Source organism: Heteronotia binoei, chromosome 8 (genome assembly GCF_032191835.1).
Source record: "Heteronotia binoei isolate CCM8104 ecotype False Entrance Well chromosome 8, APGP_CSIRO_Hbin_v1, whole genome shotgun sequence".
Taxonomy (NCBI): Eukaryota; Metazoa; Chordata; class Lepidosauria; order Squamata; family Gekkonidae; genus Heteronotia; species Heteronotia binoei.
The window spans coordinates 21,257,369-21,277,277 of NC_083230.1; the positions used below are offsets into that span (position 1 = coordinate 21,257,369).

The following is a 19,909-nucleotide window of genomic DNA, read 5'->3' on the forward strand; positions in this document are numbered from 1 at the left end:
AAAGTGCTTGCATACTAAGTATCAACAGCCCATTTCCTGAAGACTCCACAGGTCCACCTCTGACGGAGCCCAAAGCCGGCTGACACTTGCTGCGCCATTTCAAATTCCTTTGTCAAAGAGGGAAGTTCTTCCAAAACTTTCACAGTAAAGAAACATTCAAAAGCACATACAAGCACTTGCAAACCTTCCAAGGGCATATTACCCCTTGGAAGGTTTGCGAGTGCTTGTATGTGCTTTTGAATTCCTACGGATTTCAATACTTCTGGGGAGGGGAAGGTATGATGGTGGGAACAGACATCATTATAAGGGAAGGAGATGGAGACATGGAGGTGCTCGGCCTCGTTCCAGAGAAGAGCTGGAAAATATGGATGTTAAAATGAACCGGTGGTTGAGAATGCAAGTTGAATCCAGATATGCCAAAGACAAGGCGGCAGGTTTCAATACAGAACAATATTTATTTGATAAAATTCTTTTGGGTCCACAGGAAAAGCTAATCTCCAAATTATATGCATATCTACTTCAAATGAAGACACAAGACAAAGTTGTAAAAGATTGTATGGTCCAATGGGCAAAAAAAATTGGTCATAATATTACATTAGAAGAATGGGAGAGATTGTGGAAGCTTAACGTTAAATTAACTAGGTCAGCAACTTTTAAAGAAAATTTGTATAAGATGTTTTATAGATGATACCTGACTCCACAGAAATTGTGTAAGATTTATACTACTATGTCTAACAAATGTTGGATATGCACTAAACAGGTCGGTTCTTTTTACCATATATGGTGGACATGTGAGATGGTGAAGGGCTATTGGAAAATGGTGCATGAAACGTTACAGAAGATTATGAAGACACAGATCCATTTCAAACCAGAACTATTTTTATTGAACATATTTCCTGAGGACTATTCGAAAGAAATGAGACATTTGTTGGCACATTTTAACACAGCAGCTAGGATTCTCTTGACGCAGAGATGGAAATCTCAGGAAATTCCCATGAAAATGGACTTGGTGGGAAAAATTCTGGAAATAGCAGAGCTGGACTTTCTATCCCAGCTGTTGGCTGGGAAATCTAAAGAAGCAGCAAGAAAATACTGGAATGAAATTTTATGCCTGGTTAGACATTCAAGACTCTTAAGATTCTCTGGTGTGAACTTATTTCTCTTCCCCCCCCCACCCTGTATTTTATATTATAAAATTGCCTTTACTGGAATTGTCAAAACTAATAGATAACTTTAACAAAAGATTTATGCTATAAAATTTTAAAATGTGGATGATGTTTAGTTTAGACATAATGATATGGGACAATTTATGTAAAGAAAGTATTGTAGAATTAAGCTTGTACTTTTTGAAAGTATTTTTATGCAGAACAAGGTCAAAATCTATTGTGCTTTCTACTTCCCCTGTCCCCTACCCTCATGTTTTCCGAAACTAATAAAACTGTTGAAAACGGAAACAGTATGTGAACTCGAGGCCCTGTGCCTGTCTTCTGGATCAGCTCTGGATTGCTTCAACATGCTCAGTCTAGAGGAAGTCTGACAAAATCCTCTCCACTGCACGCCCAACAACTTGTGATCTGGACCCTTGCCCTTCCTGGCTAATTAAAGCTTGCCAGAGGGAGCTTAGATGACTTATACAGGACACCGTAAATAGATCCCTCTCAGAGGGGCTTTTTCCAATGCCTCTTAAAGAGGCCGTGGTCTGCCCCTGTTGAAAAAAGCTACATCAGATCCGGCCGAATTGGCAAATTACTGTCCAGTTTCGAATTTACCCTTTTTGGGTAAAATTATTGAGAGGGCAGTTGCGTTACAGTTACAGAGTTTTTTGGATGACGCTTCTGTCTTAGACACCCACCAATCCAGCTTCCGCCCAGGAAATGGAACGGAGACAGTGCTGGTTGCCCTGGTGGATGACCAGCAGCATCTGGATCGAGGCGGCTCAGCGGTGCTGATGCTGTTAGACCTATGAGCCGTGTTCGATACGGTTGACCATCGGTTACTGACCCGCCGCCTCATCGACGTGGGGATTGAGGGGTTGGCCCTGAAATGGCTTTCCTCTTTCCTCGATTGTCGGGGTCAAAGGGTGGCGATAGGGCAAAAACTGTCCCGGAGGCACCCACTTAACTGTGGAGTGCCACGGGGGCGGTTCTCTCCCCGATGTTGTTCAACATCTACATGTGTCCCCTTGCCCAGATTGCCCAGAGGTATGGGTTGGGCTGCCACCAATATGCTGATGACACCCAGCTCTATCTATTGATGGATGGCAGGCCTGACTGTGTCCCAGAAAATCTAGATCTGGTGCTGCAGGCTGTGGAGCGGTGGCTCAGGCTGAGTAGGTTGAAGTTGAATCCAATGAAGACAGAGGTTCTTTGCTTGAGTCAGGGTGGTCTGGGAAGGGAAATTCCCCTACCAGCGCTTGATGGTGAGTCACTGAAAGTGGCGCACAAGGTCAAGAGCTTGGGGGTACTACTAGAGCCTGCCCTGACAATGGAGGCCCAGATAGCAGCCACTGCTAAATCTGCTTTCTTTCATCTTAGGTGGGTGAGACAGTTGGTCCCCTTCCTGGATCACGACGACCTGGCAACAGTAATCCACGCAACGGTCACCTCGAGGTTGGACTACTGTAATGCCCTCTACATGGGGCTGCCCCTGTGCTGAACCTGGAAACTACAGCTAGTGCAGAACATAGTGGCCAGGCTGTTATTGGGTCTCCCTAAGTAGGAGCACATACAGCCGGGGCTGCGGGAACTGCACTGGCTGCCAATATGGTACCGAATTCGTTACAAGGTGCTGGTTATTACCTATAAAGCCCTATATGGTCAAGGACCTGTCTACCTTAGAGACCATCTCTCCCCATATATTCCCCAGAGGGTACTTCGATCTGGCTCTCAAAACCTTCTGGTAATCCCCGGGTCAAAGGAGGCCAAACTGAAAGTCACCAGGGAAAGGGCCTTTTTGATCGCCGCCCCTCACTGGTGGAACCGCTGCCAGAAGAAGTGCGGGCCTTGCGGGATCTTGGTCAATTCCACGGGGCCTGCAAAACCATCCTCTTCAAACTGGCCTTTAACTAACATGGTGCCTACAGCGCAGATGGAATGCCGACACACTGGAAAATGGAATAATACTTAGATCTTAGCACCAAATGACATGTAATGCTGATATTAATTCTGAATGTATAATTTTATTGAATGTATTATTTTATAGCTTGTATATTTTACTGTTGTGGAGTTTTATGTTGTAGGCTGCCCTGAACCTGCTCCGGTGGGGAGGGCGAATATAAATAAAATAAAAATAAATAAAGTATCTCCCCTCTTTGACAAAGAAATTTGAAATGGCGCAGCAAGCGTCAGCTGGCTTTGGGCTCCGTCGGAGGTGGACCTGTGGAGTCTTCAGAAAATGCACTTTTGATACTTAGCATGCAAGCACTTTTTGCACTCAGCACTTTATTGTGAGAATTATATTCTCTTGAAGTATTGTATGTGCTCAGTTATTGTGAATGGCTTTATATGGCTTTGTATGAATTACTGACCTTGTTATAAGAATGTTTGAATAACTGTGAAAAAATCATTATATTTATAAGAATTCTTGATAAAATGCTGTCATTGTTTGTATTGGGTTTTTGTAATTGTATCACAGTATTTTGTTTGGTTTGCTATATCTCTGTGATTCTCCTTTGTTATATTATGTTCCAAAAAACTAAGCACTAAGGGAGGGATGGTGGCTCAGTGGTAGAGCATCTGCTTGATAAGCAGAAGGTCCCAGGTTCAATCCCCGGCATCTCCAACTAAAAAAGGTTCAGGTAAATAGGTAAGGAAAACCTCAACATGAGACCCTGGAGAGCTGCTGCCAGTCTGAGTAGACAATACTGACTTTGATGGACCGAGGATCTGATTCAGTATAAGGAAGCTTCATATGTTCACAATTAAGTTTAGGGAATGGCAATTTCCACCAATTCCCACTGGGCTGGGCTGGGCTGACCCCAGGAATAAAATGGGGAGAGGACTCACTGGCCTGAAGTGGGAGAAGGGAATCAGCAGAAATCACCACACCCCCTTAAGAAAAACGTATGTCCTTAAAAGGCTTAGGAATGTGCTTGGATACAAGCCAGTAGTTGAAACTACTGCACCAAATTGGTTTGCTATACACTGCAGTGATGACAGTGTACTAACATTGGGATTTTGATTGGGATCCAGTCAAACACCAAATGACACAAGTAAATTCCGACTTGCTCAAAGCTCCATCATCCATGGGTCTGCAGAGTCCCTGCTTCAATTAGGACCAACAAGCTAGTATTAAAAAAACAACAACACTTAACTCTTCTCTTGCTGTACAGTAGTTTTGCCATCACATTTTCAAATGCATGTCCACAAACAACAGGACTAGAAGTATTTTTTTAAAAAATAAAAAGCAGGACCTAATTGTTTTAAGTATTCATAATCTTTGTGCCCTTCCCAAAACAGCTTACAGACTACACGTTGCTATCTTAACACACACAAAAAAATTCCCACGAGTAAGACTGAATTTTGAACGAATCCTTTCTGTTGCTTCCATCATTTTTTTAAAAAAAATCATGTTCAGAAGTGGAACTCTGTTCATTGGTATACTTCCATAAAACCTACAATGGGTTGGATCCAGTCAGCCTTTTCACTTAATTTTGCTAATTCCCCTTATTGTTAAAGGCCTCTGTCCCAGATAGCTTTTGTCCATGCAATTCCATGAGCTCCAGCACAGCATTTTGGAGTAGAAAAATGACCCTTCACTTTTTCCAGTGGAAAAACTGGCTGGATCCAACCTAGTGTCGTTTTGCATTATTCAAGTAGGATATAAAGAGTATCTCCACAAGAATGAAAGATTAACTAGAAGGCTGCGCTATCATAAGACCTCCCTGCCGTGGCCAGTATAGTACTGTTTTCAGATCTTTTGAATGGCACAGATGTGCTCCTTGGATTTTGCTAAAAGTTTATGCTTGAGAGCAATGTGTTAACAGGCACAGTACAATAACGTAAGCATGCAAGCAATTACAGTTTTGAACCTGAAATATAAAATGTTCAATCTATGAAACTTTCTACAGGCACTGTACAGGCAGAGGGTCAATATACAAGAGCCATATGTTGCAATTTCAATGTAAAGCTCCCCAAAACAACTATAACTCAATCACTGTGCACATATATCAGTTCAAGCCAAAGAATAACAGTGCAAAACAGCTGTGTACTGGGAGCTGAACTATAGACTGGGAGCAACACATTGAAATTTCCTGTAACTTCCATGATCTTAAATGTTCAGAAAGAAAACAATGTCTACAATGTTATTTTGCGTGCAAATCAAAAATTTCATGACACAGATAAAAGTAGTAAATTTATTTTAATTTCACCAAGGCACAGCTTCAAAAGGTCAGTGAGTAGAAATTGTTATGTGGCTTTCCAGGTAATCTACCTTGTTGGTTGTTACATAACACAAGCTGCATATCATCCCAATCTCTTATAGCAGGGGTCCCCAACCCCCGGTCCGTGGCCTGTTAGCAACCGGACCTTGAGGTGTATAATTATTTCGTTATATATTACAATGTAGTAGTAGTAGTAGTAGTAGTAATACTACTTGTGGGAAGGGCGGGGTATAAATCTTAAATAAATAAATAAATAAATAAATAATAATAATAATAATACAATGACATTGGACTTATATCCCGCCCTCCACTCCAACTCTGAGTCTCAGAGCAGCTCACAATCTCCTTTACCTTCCTTCCCCACAAGACACCCTCTGAGGTGGGTGGGGCTGAGAGAGCTCTCCCAGAAGCCACACTTTCAAGGACAACTCCTACGAGAGCTGACCCAAGGCCATTCAAGCAGCTGCAAGTGGAGGAGTGGGGAATCAAATCTGGTTCTGCCGGATAAGAGTCTGCACACTTAACCATTACACCAAACTTATAAACATAAAGTGCACAATTGTATCATTCTGAAACCATCCCCCCCCCTGCCCCCGTCTGTGGAAAAATTGTCTTCCACAAAACCGGTCCCTGGTGCCAAAAAGGTTGGGGACCGTTATAGGGAGACCCATGGATAAGAGGTAGGCAACATGGTTCACACAATCTCTCTTTCTCACACAAATTCTGCCTACCTTTTGCCATGCTGGAGCATTCTACCTTGCACTGAGATCAACGGTTACCTTTAAATCAGAGTCTGAAGCTGAAAATCCCCATTAACATCAATATCTTTGTGCAGACATAATGCTACATAATGCTAATAAATAAATGTGAAATAATAAATAAATATGAGCAAAGAGGGGTGGAAATAATATAAGAATGTGTAAGTGGTAAACCAGGGGCGTCAAACGCATTTGTTACAAGGGCTGGATCTGACATAAATGGGACTTCGTGGAGCCAGACCATCTGTATCATAAAATGTAATGCCAAGTAGTGGAGATATAAACTTCATAAAGGATACAGAGAAACACAATTAAATATATTATTTTTTACTTAAATACAAACATGCTTAAAACTCTTGCAAAGTTCTGTTTAAAATGGAAAGGTGGGGGAACAGTGGGATTTGGCAATGCAATTTTAAAAAGAAAACATCAAGAAAAAGCACAAGGATCGCAGCAGAAACGAAAAATCTAAACCAAAAATATAAAATACTCTGGGCTTAGGAAAACATGAAATGGCTGGGCATTGCAAGCTTCTCCCCCTGCCCTCAGGTCTACTCAGACTGGCAATGGCTCTTCAGTGTAATATCCCCCTTTGGCTGAGGGTTCCTAGGTTAGAGTACTCACTAGGCACCAGTTCTAAGGTCCATTCAACAGAGCATGCTGGCTCAAAGCATCAACGCTTTATTTGCAAGGTCACACAACTCCAGCAAGGAACAACTGGCCATATAAATGCTGAAAAGTGAGATTGAGCTCCACTCCATTAAGATACATTGCAGCACAGACAAGCTGCAAGGAAAACACAGAATGCATTTTCCATTAAGGTCTTTATGCCCAGATAGAGTACTCCATTAAGGTCTCTGTCTGTGCCCAGTCTATCTGGGCACAGAGACTTTAATGGAAAGACCATTCCACATTTTCTTTGCAAGCCCAGAATTGCTTCCTGTTTCAGCCTGAAAAGACAAGGCAGTAGGAGCTGGGAACTTCGGCAGCCTTGGAACTTCAAAGGGTGAGGACAGGAGGAGGGGGGAGAAAAGAGCCCCATGGGCCTGATTAAAGCCCTAGGCAGGCCGGTTCTGACCTGCAGGCCAGACATTTGACACCCCTGGTCTATACCACTACTAAGAATGTATAATCCTAACTTTAAAACTGAAAACTGCCATAACTGCTAGCCCATGGAAACTGAGAAAGCTGTGCGCTAGATAGATGCATGTCAAATCAGCAGAGTGGTTGGACTGATTTGCTTTCATCGTTCCACCCAGCTTTAGATTTCTCTTACTACTCTTGGCACATGCTTAGCTGATTTCTCCAACTGAAGTGAATGAGAGTTTAAAAAGCTTAATGTTAGCAGAATTATGTCTACTATACTAGATGATTAAAAACAGTCTTCTTCTTGCAGCTTCTAATTCAGCTGCCCTGAGCCTGCTCTAGCAGGGAGGGCGGGATATAAATCCAGTAAACCTAAACCTAATAATTCTTGACAGAAATGAAATCCACATGTTGCAGAAATGCAGGACGCGGAACAATTTCTGTTTCCGGTATTTCGTCGATATCATATGCAATTCTGGAATATTTTTATTTTGTCTGCAAAGAGACGTGGCCATCACATCCGCAGACGGTTTGATGGTTACAATGAACTGATGCGGCATAGGAATGCGAGCTGGGAACACCTCTTAAAAGTTATCTCGGGATGTAATTAAATGAGACAGTGGATACTATCTAGACTTCCTGTGTTAATGTTTATTTTAACATTAATTGCAGATCTGAAGCATCCCCCAAATCAAGCTGGTACAGCGGAACTAGGGGACTTTAAAAAATCTTTTGCCCCCGTGCCGATTTTTCAGATTCAGTTTGTTCTCTTTTCTGCCCATAGCTTCTGTATTTCTACAGGACAAATAGTGAGATATCTATATGCTTTTTCTTGTGCTGCAAACAATAACTGGGAGATGGGGCTGAATCAGAGAAACAGTACCGTGGTGGTTTAACAAGCCTCTCCCTAATGACACGATAATTATCTGATTCATGGCCCCTTGCAGCTCCTATTAGTTGGTTCTTCCATGGATCTTCCACTGGCTCATTTCATTTCTCTCAGCTATACACTCGCCAGGTAGCAATGGGAAAAGTGCTCTTTCAGTCTCACCTCCCCCAGTGAAATACAGATTTAACTCTAACCTATCTCACAGATGTGTTATAGCTCTTAATAAGAAATATCTATAGCATGCTGTGATACTTCTTAATATCACTTGTACGTAGTGAAACTGAAAAGGCAAGTTCAGATACAGAATATTTACCAAAAGTATCAGAAGCATTTTTTTTTTGATGTTGTAGCTGCTTGGTTTCTTCACCATGGCATCACGATACTGACAGATTGGTTGGGGATATGAAGGTTACCAACGGCAAATTAGAACCGTGCCCATAATGGCTGGTTAAATCTTGCTAGGGGAATTGAGAAAGTTACCAGCCTAGATAATTAACATGTCCTTCCTTGAGGGCATTCCCTCAGTCACTTAAAGCAGAAAGACCTGGTCGATTATTGATCAGTTTCTCCTTTTGAGGAGCAAAATGAAGAAGTTTAGGCACTGGAGTGGTGCATCTTTCATTGATTCACTCTTGTCTGGCTTCAGACCTGGCTCTTGAATGAATCCAGATTTAGATGCAGTGGTGGATGGCAGCTACAGATTGATTCTGTCCCGTTGATTCCATTAACTCTCTCACTGGCCTCTCAGCTGATCGGCGGGGGAGGGGGGAGGAGGCAGCCTCGAGAGAGCCCCAGGAGTTGGCGCTTCACTGGGTGGGTGGGTGGAGGCACGGGGGAGGAGGGCAGGGGGTGCCAGATCGGTGGGGAGATCGGGGCCGCCAGAGCAGCAGTGGCGGTGAGGGGGCCTCTCCATCGGAAATTTTATTCCTTGGCCCCCCCTTTGGCCTACATACATAATGCTAATGTTCTGTACATAATGCTACATGTTCTGGAAGGAATGAACCTACTGAATGGGAGCCACTTTTCCTTTCCAATCAGATAAGTAGCCTGAGTGAGGTTTTGGGATTCAGCCTTACTGTTGTAAAAAGCCGACAGCTGCTGTTGCAAAAAATGCCTTTTTTTTCACTCTCTTCCCCTTTCCACACTGATTAATGTTTCTGTAACTTCCACTTTGGACTACTCAACATGACAACAGCTTTTGGAAGCATTGATTGACTACCTATTTGTTGTATGGGTACTCAGCGGCACCTTTTTACGATACTTTTTTAGATTGGCTGCCAATCTACTTCCAGAATCAGTTCGCATGATGTTCCTACCCATATAGCCTTTCAAAATCTCAGACTCACATACTGAAAGAAGCATCTTATGCCAACCCACATGTCAACTGAAATATAAATAGCGCCATCTGTTCATCTACCAGCAACAGTGAGGACACAAGCCTTCCTGGCTGGTTCGTATGGGCTGCCCAACAACAAGCACAACATCTCCTTCTTAAGTTTAAGTCTATTAAAATTATACCCCGCCCTCTCCGCTAAGGTAGGCTCAGGGCAGTTTACAACATTAGTCACAATAACAATAAAAGACTAACACATCGGTATCTAAAATCAATTAATTAATACAACAATTTAAAACAGTTAGTGCTAATAACGTTTTGGTGTTATTCAGTTACAATGACGTCAGTATTTCCTGGATTCCTCCTGCTGTTATGGATCTCAAAGGTCATCTGAAAGCAAGCTGGAAGAGTACAGTCTTACAGGCCTTGTGGAACTGGGCGAGGTTGCACAAATTCCTAATCTGTTCTGGCAGCTGGTTCCACCAGTAGGGGGCGGCTACAGAGAAGGTGCGATCCCTGGTAGTCGTCAGTCTCGCCTCTCTTGGCCCGGGGATTACTAAAAGATGTTGAGTTCCCGATCTTAGTACCCTCTGGGGAATATGTGGAGACAGACGGTCCCTCAGGTAGGCAGGTCCTTGGCCGTAAAGGGCTTTAAAGGTGACAACCAGCACCTTGTAGCAAATCCGGTATACTATTGGCAGCCAGTGTAGTTCTTGCAGTGTCGGCTGTATGTGCTCCCACATGGGCAGCCCCAATAACAGCCTGGCTGCCATGTTCTGCACTAGCTGTAGTTTCCGGGTTTGTGACAAGGGCAGCCCCATGTAGAGGGCATTACAGTAGTCCAATCTCGAGGTGACCATTGTATGGATCACCGTTGCCAGGTTGCTTCAGTCAAGGAAAGGAGCCAACTGTTTCACCTGCCTAAGATGAAAAAAGGCAGATTTCACAGTTGCTGCTATCTGGGCCTCCATTGTCAAGGAAGACGCCAGTAGCACCCCCAAGCTTCTGACCTTGTGCGCCGTTGTCAGTGGTGCACCGTCAAAAATTGGTAGGGGTGTTCCCCAACCCAGACCACCGCGACTCAGGCAAAGGACCTCTGTCTTTGTCGGATTCAGCTTCAGTCGGCTCAGTTTAAGCCATTCAGCCACAGCTTGCAGTGCTTAGTCCAGGTTTACTGGGACATCGTCAGATCGGCTGCCCATCAGTAGATAGAGCAGGGTGTCATCAGCATACTGGTGGCAACCCAGCCCATACGTCCGGGCAATCTGGGCAAGGGGTCGCATATAGATGTTAAACAGCATTGGGGATAGAACCGCCCCCTGAGGAACACTACAATTAAGGATGTGTTTCTGAGACGATTCTCCCCCAATTGATACCCTTTGTCCCCGACCACAAAGTTAACAGGAGAGCCACTGTAAGGTTAACCCCTTGATTCCTGCGTCGGCAAGGTGGTGGGTCACTAGCTGATGGTTGACCGAATTGAATGCAGCCAATAGGTTTAACAACATCAGTACCTCCGAGTCGCCTTGATCCAGATGCTGCTGATCCTATCCCATACAGGATATCGGAACTCTCCCTGGCAAGCTTTAATAAGCCAGGATGGGCAAGGGTCCAGATCACGTTATTGGGTGCACAGTAGAGAGGATTCTGCCAACTTCCTCCAGACTGAGTGATTTAAAACAATCCAAAGGTGGTCCGGAAGACAGGCATGGAGCCTCGAGTTTGCATACTGTTTCAACTGTGGCGGGCAGGTCGTAGCGGAGCGACAAGATCTTGTTTGTGAAAAAATTCACAAAAGCCATACAGCTAATATCCAATTCCCCAAAAATTTGGCTTGCCTTGCAGCAGTGTTGTAAGCGTCCGAATTATACTAAACAACTGTGCCAGGCGCAAAGTTGCAGATGCAATCTTGGCCGCAAAGTAAGCTTTCTTTGACTGCCACCTCATAGGACCTCATAAACTCTCTATAAGATGTTCTTGTAGCTTCGTCTCAAGTCTGTCACCACTGCCTCCCTAGCTGTCTGAGCCCTCATTTCAGCTGCCACAATTCCGGGGTATACCATGCCGCTAGCTTAGAACAGGGGTGCAGAGGGCGCCATGGTGCAATCTCAGTGATGACCCTGAAGAGTCAGCCATGCCAAGACTCAACTAGCTCATCTAGAGAATTGCCAGGGGGGCAGGGATCCCAAAGAGCCATCTGAAACCGCTCTGGGTCCATCAAGCTCTCCGGGCGAGCCAAAATACGCTCATCGCCTAAACGGGTTTGAGGTGGGACATCCATATGAGCCTTTAGGGCATAGTGGTCCGACCATGGCACTGCTTCCACAGTAACCCGGTTCACTATAATTCCCATTGCAAAGATCAAATCCAGCATGTGTCCCGCCTGGTAGGTGGGCGTTGTAACAAATTGGGAGAGTCCCAGTGTCGCCATGGATGACACTAGATCCGCCGCGTGATTGGAGGTCGTGTCATCTGCTTGGACACTGAAACCACCCAGGATCAAAAGCCTTGGGTGTTCCAATGCCCAGCCTGCTATGGCCTCCATCAAGGACGGTAAGGTGCTGGCTGGTGTGTTAGGCGGACGGTACACCAGCCATATCGCCAAACCCTCCCCAACATCCCACACCAAACTGACACATTCAATGCCATTGATCTTTGGTGACGGGAGCAATCAAAAGGAGTAAGCCTCCCGTATGAATAGAGCCACACCTCCCCCCGCTAGTTCGTGGTTGGTGAAAGACTGAGTATCCTGGGGGAACCACCTGGGAGAGCTACTGTCTCCCGTCACACACCCAGGTCTCAGTCATGCAAGCCAGGTCCATATCCTGCTCAAGCAGAAAGTCTCGCAGGATTGAGGTCTTATGGACCTGGCTGGTCCATAAGACTTCAGTCTTAAGACCTCAAGACTGAGGTCTTGAGGACCTGGCTGGCATTACATAACACCAATGACGGAGGCGAGTATTTCGACCTGGCCCCACTACCTGCTACCATTGGGATGAGATACAGACGAGAAGGGGGCCGAGCTTCTCCATATCTCAGCCTCCTTCTTTTATCACTATGTCTATTCCCACTCATAGTCATTTTGCAGTGTTTGTAAAACCAAATTATATTGCAGTGCTTTTGAATAGTGGACTCAGCACCATCATTTTACTATTTTTGCCAAGTTCGGGGGTTTGCCAGATTTGCTTTATAGAGCTATTTTAATAGATGTCATGCAACGAACCATGCAAAAGTGCATACACATTTTGAAGTAAATAAACTCATAAATAAGGAATGTATGTGAAGCACTTTAGAATACAGCATGAATACTTACTAGTATTATCACCAGCACTGTAATCAGACAAAGAGATAGATAACTTGGTGTGAATGAGAAATTCTGTTAATAACTTCTTAGCTGGGATACAAAACTATGGGATCAAATTAATTCTCTCTCACAAAGTCCCACTGAAAGGAAGCAAAACTCTTCTACAACTCCCATTCATTCCAGCAAACAAAGCCAAAACGTGAAATATTACTGCACTTAGACCTATAATCAACCAGCATCCCTTTGGAAAGCTGTACCATTGCGCATCGTTCATTTTCTTTTTGGTTTTTCTGGAATAAGATGTAAATTATTAATGGAAACCAATTTCTTAAACTGCCTAGATTCAAATAAAATAATTTGAACAAAACAAAACATATTCCAACAACAAATATGCCCTGACTCTCTAACATTTTATAGTTTTCCAAGTAAACAAGCTGGCATTGGATAATTTTAAAAGACCTAAATACTAATGAAAAAAAGAATCAAGGATGAAACATTGCTGTTCCAGAATCCCCCTGCAAACCATTTCCTTTGTGGCAGGAAAAAGGCCATTGGGTTGGCTGGAAAGCTGCAGAAATTGCCAGCTTGAAGGCCAGTTAGATTGCTTTTGTTACTCCACACTGCTCTCAGCATATATGCCATTCATAGGGCCCTGATTTTGTTCTTGTAATAAGCAGGGCGCTTTTTTTTTTAACAGGAGCTCCTTTGCATATTAGGCCACACACCCCTGATATAGCCAATCCCCCAAGAGCTTACATGGCCCACTGTAAGCTCTTGGAGGACTGGCTACATCAGGGATGTGTGGCCTAATATGCAAAGGAGTTTCTACTACAAAAAGAAATCCCTGGTAATAAGTATAACCCATTGGTTTGGAGTGATGTCTGTGGTTCAGGATTAATATTGCAGTGTGGCTATATTGTCTCCCCATATTAATTCTATGCCAGGCTTGGTAAAACTGAAAAGGATAAAGCAATGGCTGCAACAACCTGACCCTCAATAAGATGCTCAAAACGAAGGCAAAACAGCTCTGAGTTGCCTGTTTTCTGTTTCTGTTGTGTCAGAAAAACACGTTGTCAACAGTTCTCTATGCTGGTTTGTTAAAAATGGCAGCATCTTAATAAATGAGATCTAAGGTTAGAAAAACAAGGTTCTTATAAAGGATATTTTATTGGTAAACTCCCCCCCCCCAATGCACCCTACCTAGAAACTAGTGTAACAGTACTTCAAAAACCCTCATGATCTATATGGAGGCTGAGAAGAAAAAAAGCAGGAAAATAGCACAGCATGCACATTTCTGACAGCTGTAGTTTACAAGGCTGGAACTGTTTTAATCATCTACGAAACAGAGTCTCACACCGTCTCTTATTTTTAGCCTGCTCTCCCTCCAAAGATGATTCTCCCTTTATTACAATAACTCTCTAAGTATGGGCATGGTTGGAACAATAGGGAAGTTTAAGTAAACTATCAAGAATCATTTTTAAAGTATGGTTCTTCAGGTAATGGGATTTGGCTTTTAGCAACTATCCTTTTGGCAATGTTGATCCCCCCACCCCAAACAGCCTCAAATGAAACCACTCAAGTAACGTCATCCTAAATGCTGACAATCGCTTTAGCTGCAAAAACCTCAATATCAGTTGGAATCTGGAATGCAGCGTGGCTATATTGGAAACTATGTCTGGACACCGTATTGCCTAAGAAATGGATGGCTTCCAGTGCAGGGAACGGCAATCTTTGTTTCAATTAGGCATTAAAGGCCTTCAAGAATAGAGAAGCCCACCAAGTTAGCATCAGCAGAGATCAACAAGGTCACAGTCACAAGGAACAAATCAGGCCCAAATCTGAGTGTATTCAGGTGACATTCATGCTCCTCAGCAAGGTCACAGTCACAGGGGAAAAAAATCAGGCCAAATCTTATTCGGGCAGCATTTGGGCTCCTCATCTTTGATGACGCTTGTCCACAGCATCCTTTGCACGATAGCACAACAACGATCTGGTTACCCATTGGTGATGCATTGTTGGTACCTTTATTTTTGTTACCTTAAACTGGAACCATATGTAGTACTTACTTTCTTCTGGCATGTCTTGCTGGTGATCCTCTGGCTGTTGTGAAACCCCCATTTTAGACAAGATGAGAGTAGCCCCATCCCGTACCTTCAAGAAAGCACAAAGGAAAGCTTGTTTGGAGAAACAGAAATATATCTCTTGCTTCTATGACGCTTTGTTTTCTGGAAGCAGCAGCACATGCAGTGTAAAAACCCTCCTTTCCCTACGGGTTACTAAACTGTTCATTCAGACATGCTCATGGAGCTCCCATACATGAAAATGCTACCCATCCGTTTCAGTGGAGAGGCTGCTCCAAATACGATTTCCTATGTGCACATGGAGCTGTACCCCCTTTGAAGCAAAGAGGGATGGCTATATCTGTTCAGAGCTTCTAATTGGCACTACTGAGTATTGAAAGTTTTTTTTTTTAATCAGCCAACTCAATATTCAAGCCTTCAAAATTCCTGGAAGTATAAAGGCATTTGTTGCTCACTAAAAACTAGAGAGGATGCCTTGCATTCTTCAAGCTTTAAAATGTCCCTAGAAGCACAACTTGTCTCAGGCACAGTTGACAGTCAGACTATCCTGAGCAAAGAATATTCTTTGGGTTCCACAGAGGCTGTAGCTTGCTTTCCTCACTCTACAATGGGCCTTCTGCAGCAAATGTCAATATAACTTTGGAGCTTTTTAGGTCTCCAAATCAGCCTTTAAAAGGCAACAAAAAGGAGATCAACTCAAATACTTGTTAGAAAAAGGAACATCCACTGCCCAATCCAAAAAGATTTTAACGAATGGTGGGTGTTACTGAAAAATAATTAAAGGATATTAACAAATGCTCCAAACTTCTTCCTTACATTATAGTGCATCAGGGTATTGATACGTTTCCACCTGCCATCTCTTTGGGATGTTAAGTCCAAGTCTGAGAGTGTCTGTGCGGTAGAACCTGGACGCCATTCTGAAAAGCAATTACAAGAAGAAACATACACTTGATTCATGTGAAACTAAGAAAACAGTATGCACCACAAATGAGTTTCCGTTTAGCAAACCACTCAAGAATCCTGCTTTCTGCAACATCTGTTTCTCTCACCCCAAGCTGCTATTGCTTTAAAAAAGCAAAACATTCTGTCTTCTGAACAATAATTGCTTCAAAATACTTAAAAAACACCCCAAACCTTCAGCAGTGACTCATGAAGCGACCAGCAAATGAAAAGTTTCGCGATGGATCCAGATTTGCAGAGGAAACATCGTGCAGCATTTTTGAATAATTCCCCTTAAAAGCACCTATTTAAATCTCAAAACTATTGGATGTTTTTTTAAAAAAATAATGACAAAATAAGTCATAAAAATACACAGGAGCACCTGAACAATTGCTTCAGTTCACTGGCATAAATCTGTGCATGGTTTGCACGGGTTATTGGCAACTGTTCTCTTCTATCATTTCCTTTCTGTAAAGCATCTCTAAAAAACCCTTTAATTCCATCAAATCCTTCACCTGCCATTCTCTTGGCATACTGATTTTCCTAGCACCCCACCCTCCCCTTAAAAATACCTTAATTCGGGTTTTTTAAGTGTCATATTTGGTTCTGCAATGGTTGTACAGTCATTGGCTTCAGACATCTGGTATAGAGCATCCTTACGGAATCCGTTTATCTTGCTTAGTATTCTCTTGGGGATCAATGCATTTATTAAATACTGTTAAGAAAACAACGAAAGCAGGCACCTACCAAGAACTACGCTGTCAGGCTTTGGCCATTGTGAATAAGGTAAATTCCGGTAGACTTGGTCTATTATCTTCTCCTTTACTTGAGAAATAGTATCACAGTTTAGCACTTTTACAGGCACAGACTCTGTGCCTTCATCTTGGACAATCACATTCACAGTCTGGAAGGGGAAAGATTTTATGGTTATTAAAAACGGGACGAGAAAAACGAATGTGGTATTTATGCAAGAGCTTTCTTTTATTCGCAATGATTGAAATCTAGGCAGGCCCAACAATTCATTTCGTGTTCTCATTGCCACACCTCATTACAGGCTTTTGACAGAGCTATGGATCATATAAAGAGATCTTCATTGTTAACTGAAATAGCTATTTTGGATTCCAGACCTTATCATAAGGATACAGAAAAGGGCATTCAATAGCTTTTCTTCTTAAACCTATTTCTGTGCCATGAGTGTTGGATCTTGGGGACTTATTAAAAGCTGGCTTTAAAAAGAGGCAAGTGATCAAAATAATTGGACTATCAACCATCTGTGCCTTTTAAGGTTAATCAATTAACAATGTACCCAAAGAGTTGAAAGATCACTGTATTATTTACTACTGCGACAAAAATGCAGTAGTGAAAGCACTTCTTGGAAGAGCTTCAGTCTGCTGCTGTGGTACAATTTTTTTTTGTCAAGTTGCAGCTGACTTCTGGTGACCCCACAGGGTTTCCAAGGCAAGAGATGACAATAGTCATCTCTTGATGACTATTCTTCTGAGATGAGATGTCTTCTCATCTCTGAGAAGACAATACTGACGAGAAGACAATACTGACTGAGATGAGATGTCTTCTCATCTCTGAGAAGACAATACTGACTTTGATGGACCGAGGGTCTGATTCAGTATAACGCAGCTTCATATGTTCATATAGATGTCCAGAGGTGGTTTACCATTGCCTGCCTCTGCTTAGCAACTCTGGACTTCCTTGGTGGTCTCCCATCCAAGTACTAATTAGAGCTGACCCCACTTAGCTTCCAGGGTCTGACAAGATCAGGCACCCTGGATGATCAGGTTCAGGATGCAGGGAGGTATGACAGCCAAAAGGAAAAGACCAGGATTACAGATGTATCACATGAAGTTAAAAAACGGCGATTAATTTAATTTACTCCTTTGATCTTATACATACACATGGCCCTCCCAATCATTTTTATGCTTTAACTGTGCAACAGAGCACCCCCTATATTTAGCATTCTGGTTAGACTGAACTAATCTACAGACGATCTCAAAGATGGAGGTCAGAGTCACAAATGTCCAATAAGAGTGCGCTGCTGGTCATCACACCACCATACCATTCAGGCAACACAGGCAGCATTTCTGCGCACTCAGCTGAAATGGGTGTTATAGATTAATGCTAACAATTACCTTTGCCCAAATGGGCTTCTCATGTGTTCTCAGACTGGGAAAGCACACAGTTCTAATAATTCGTTCTCTCATGACACAAGGAATATATATGAGCTGATTTTACTGGAATCTGCTGTTGGATACACATTACTGATTCTTTGGGATTTAGCAGCACAGAAGTTCGGGTGAGAGCTGGGATGGAAGCAGAGGAGCTAGTGTAGCAGGAAAATAACGGAGCTGCACACATTACTGGTATGAAGCGAGGTTTTGTTTACTTCTGGTACCAAAAGCAGGGTCCAGTTGAGCAGCATAGCTCCAAAATACTGACACCCCCCCCCCCCGATCCTCAGACCGTCTTTTTAAGCACAAAGCAAGCTTAGCAGGCAGGCTCACAACTTTATCTGATTCAACATTCCCCACCCTCTTGCAACTCCTTCTAGTACTTTTCCATACTTCCTGTCTCCTTGCTTTATCAGTTCCAGCAAGAAGCTTCTCAATGAGGCCCCTTTGTGTTATCCTAATACACATCTGTGAACACACACCCACTGAAGGCTGTCTGTGCTTCTAACGAACATTGCAACAGACACCCTCTTTTTGAAGGCAGAAGCATGCTTTCATTCGTTATTATAGGGGTATTCATTACTTATTCAGGGGTCCCCTTTCACTAGAAGACAGCTTGTGCAGAACACTTATTGGTTACCACAGGATGAAAACAGCCAGTCAAACAAAGGAATCCTATATATCCATACACACAAAGAGGATGAATTACAGAATGCCTAATCACAAATTTCTTTTTATCACAGTCTATAGTTAACGCACACATTTTAAATTAAATTTATTCCTCCCTTTTGCTCTCAAAGTTGTCTAGATATGGCCAGCTGCAAGCTGTCTGTAGCCCTACCAGCTCCTCACTCTCTCTCACCAACTATTTCCCAAAAATATATTAGATGTGCTTTTAACCATCCCTAATCCTTTTCCAACACTCTAACCGTACCACACTGGCTTTCTAGTGGATGAAATCAACACCATTAGGCTAGCATTCAAATACTAACTGATGCCTCTATTCTGTTCCTAGAATCTGATACTTCAGCTTTACTGCCAATTAACATGGAAGCTTAATTACAGCAGTATGGCTAATAACTGTTCAGAAACCTCCCCTAATAAACCATTCTTGTTACTTACTCCTGAGAGACTAGAGGTATCTACCAGATTCAGTAGCTCACATCTGACCAAGGATGTGTGAATGATCAGTCTGTGAATTCAATGCAGACCTGGATGCCTGTTCACTGTGCCTACAGATATGAAACAACAGCAGCTCTTTGTGCTTGATGTCCATTCATTGTCCCCCTGAAGATACCTCATTGAAAACCATTAACCATGTGACACAGTAAAGATCAAACGTGTACATTTGCAACAGACTTTGGGAATCCCCATACAAGACAAAAGCAGAACAGCTAAAGAGCAAAAGGAAAGAAGATTAGCACCCAAGGACAACAGATCAGTGCCTACAAACACGAATTATAAACTGGAACAAAGCTTGGTTAAAATAACTGAATGTAAAGATAAAGCCAATGTGTATCATAACATATGAATATCCTGATCACTCATATGTTTGTTAAAACCACTAAATGGGGGAAAAGGAAGAGTGTATATACTACATATTCAATTAAAAAAAGAGCCCAGAAACCTTAAAGACTAGCAATATTCATACCAGCATGAGCTCTCATGAGTCAAAGCTCACTTAATCAAGTGCATGAAGTGAGTTACATTCATTAGGCAGATGCATTTATAATTTAAGCTACAAACAACAGAATGCAGAAGCTTTTCTTAACTACAAAATCTCATGCTTGATTTTTTTTTTTTTTGTATTCAGCATTTTACTGGACTAACTTATTGCCTACCAATGCATCAGGCATTGACAGGTAGAAATAAGGGGTGGAAGGAGTATGTGCTGGCATTGTACTAGTGAGCTTATATCACTTCCTGTAAAAAAAAACAGAAGTGACATGAGGATGC

At 42.8% G+C, this 19,909-nt stretch overlaps 1 protein-coding gene across 1 annotated transcript in view; it reads right to left on the bottom strand.

The window, feature by feature from the left end:
- Positions 1 to 19,909, bottom strand: part of PLXNB2 (plexin B2) — a 171,113-nt gene that overhangs the window by 24,256 nt on the left and 126,948 nt on the right. The window contains exons 26-28 of the mRNA XM_060244805.1: positions 16,518 to 16,674; positions 15,648 to 15,748; positions 14,817 to 14,901 (exon numbers count right to left, since the gene is read on the bottom strand). Coding sequence (XP_060100788.1) covers positions 14,817 to 14,901; positions 15,648 to 15,748; positions 16,518 to 16,674 — 343 coding nt within the window. The remainder of the gene's footprint in view (positions 1 to 14,816; positions 14,902 to 15,647; positions 15,749 to 16,517; positions 16,675 to 19,909) is intronic.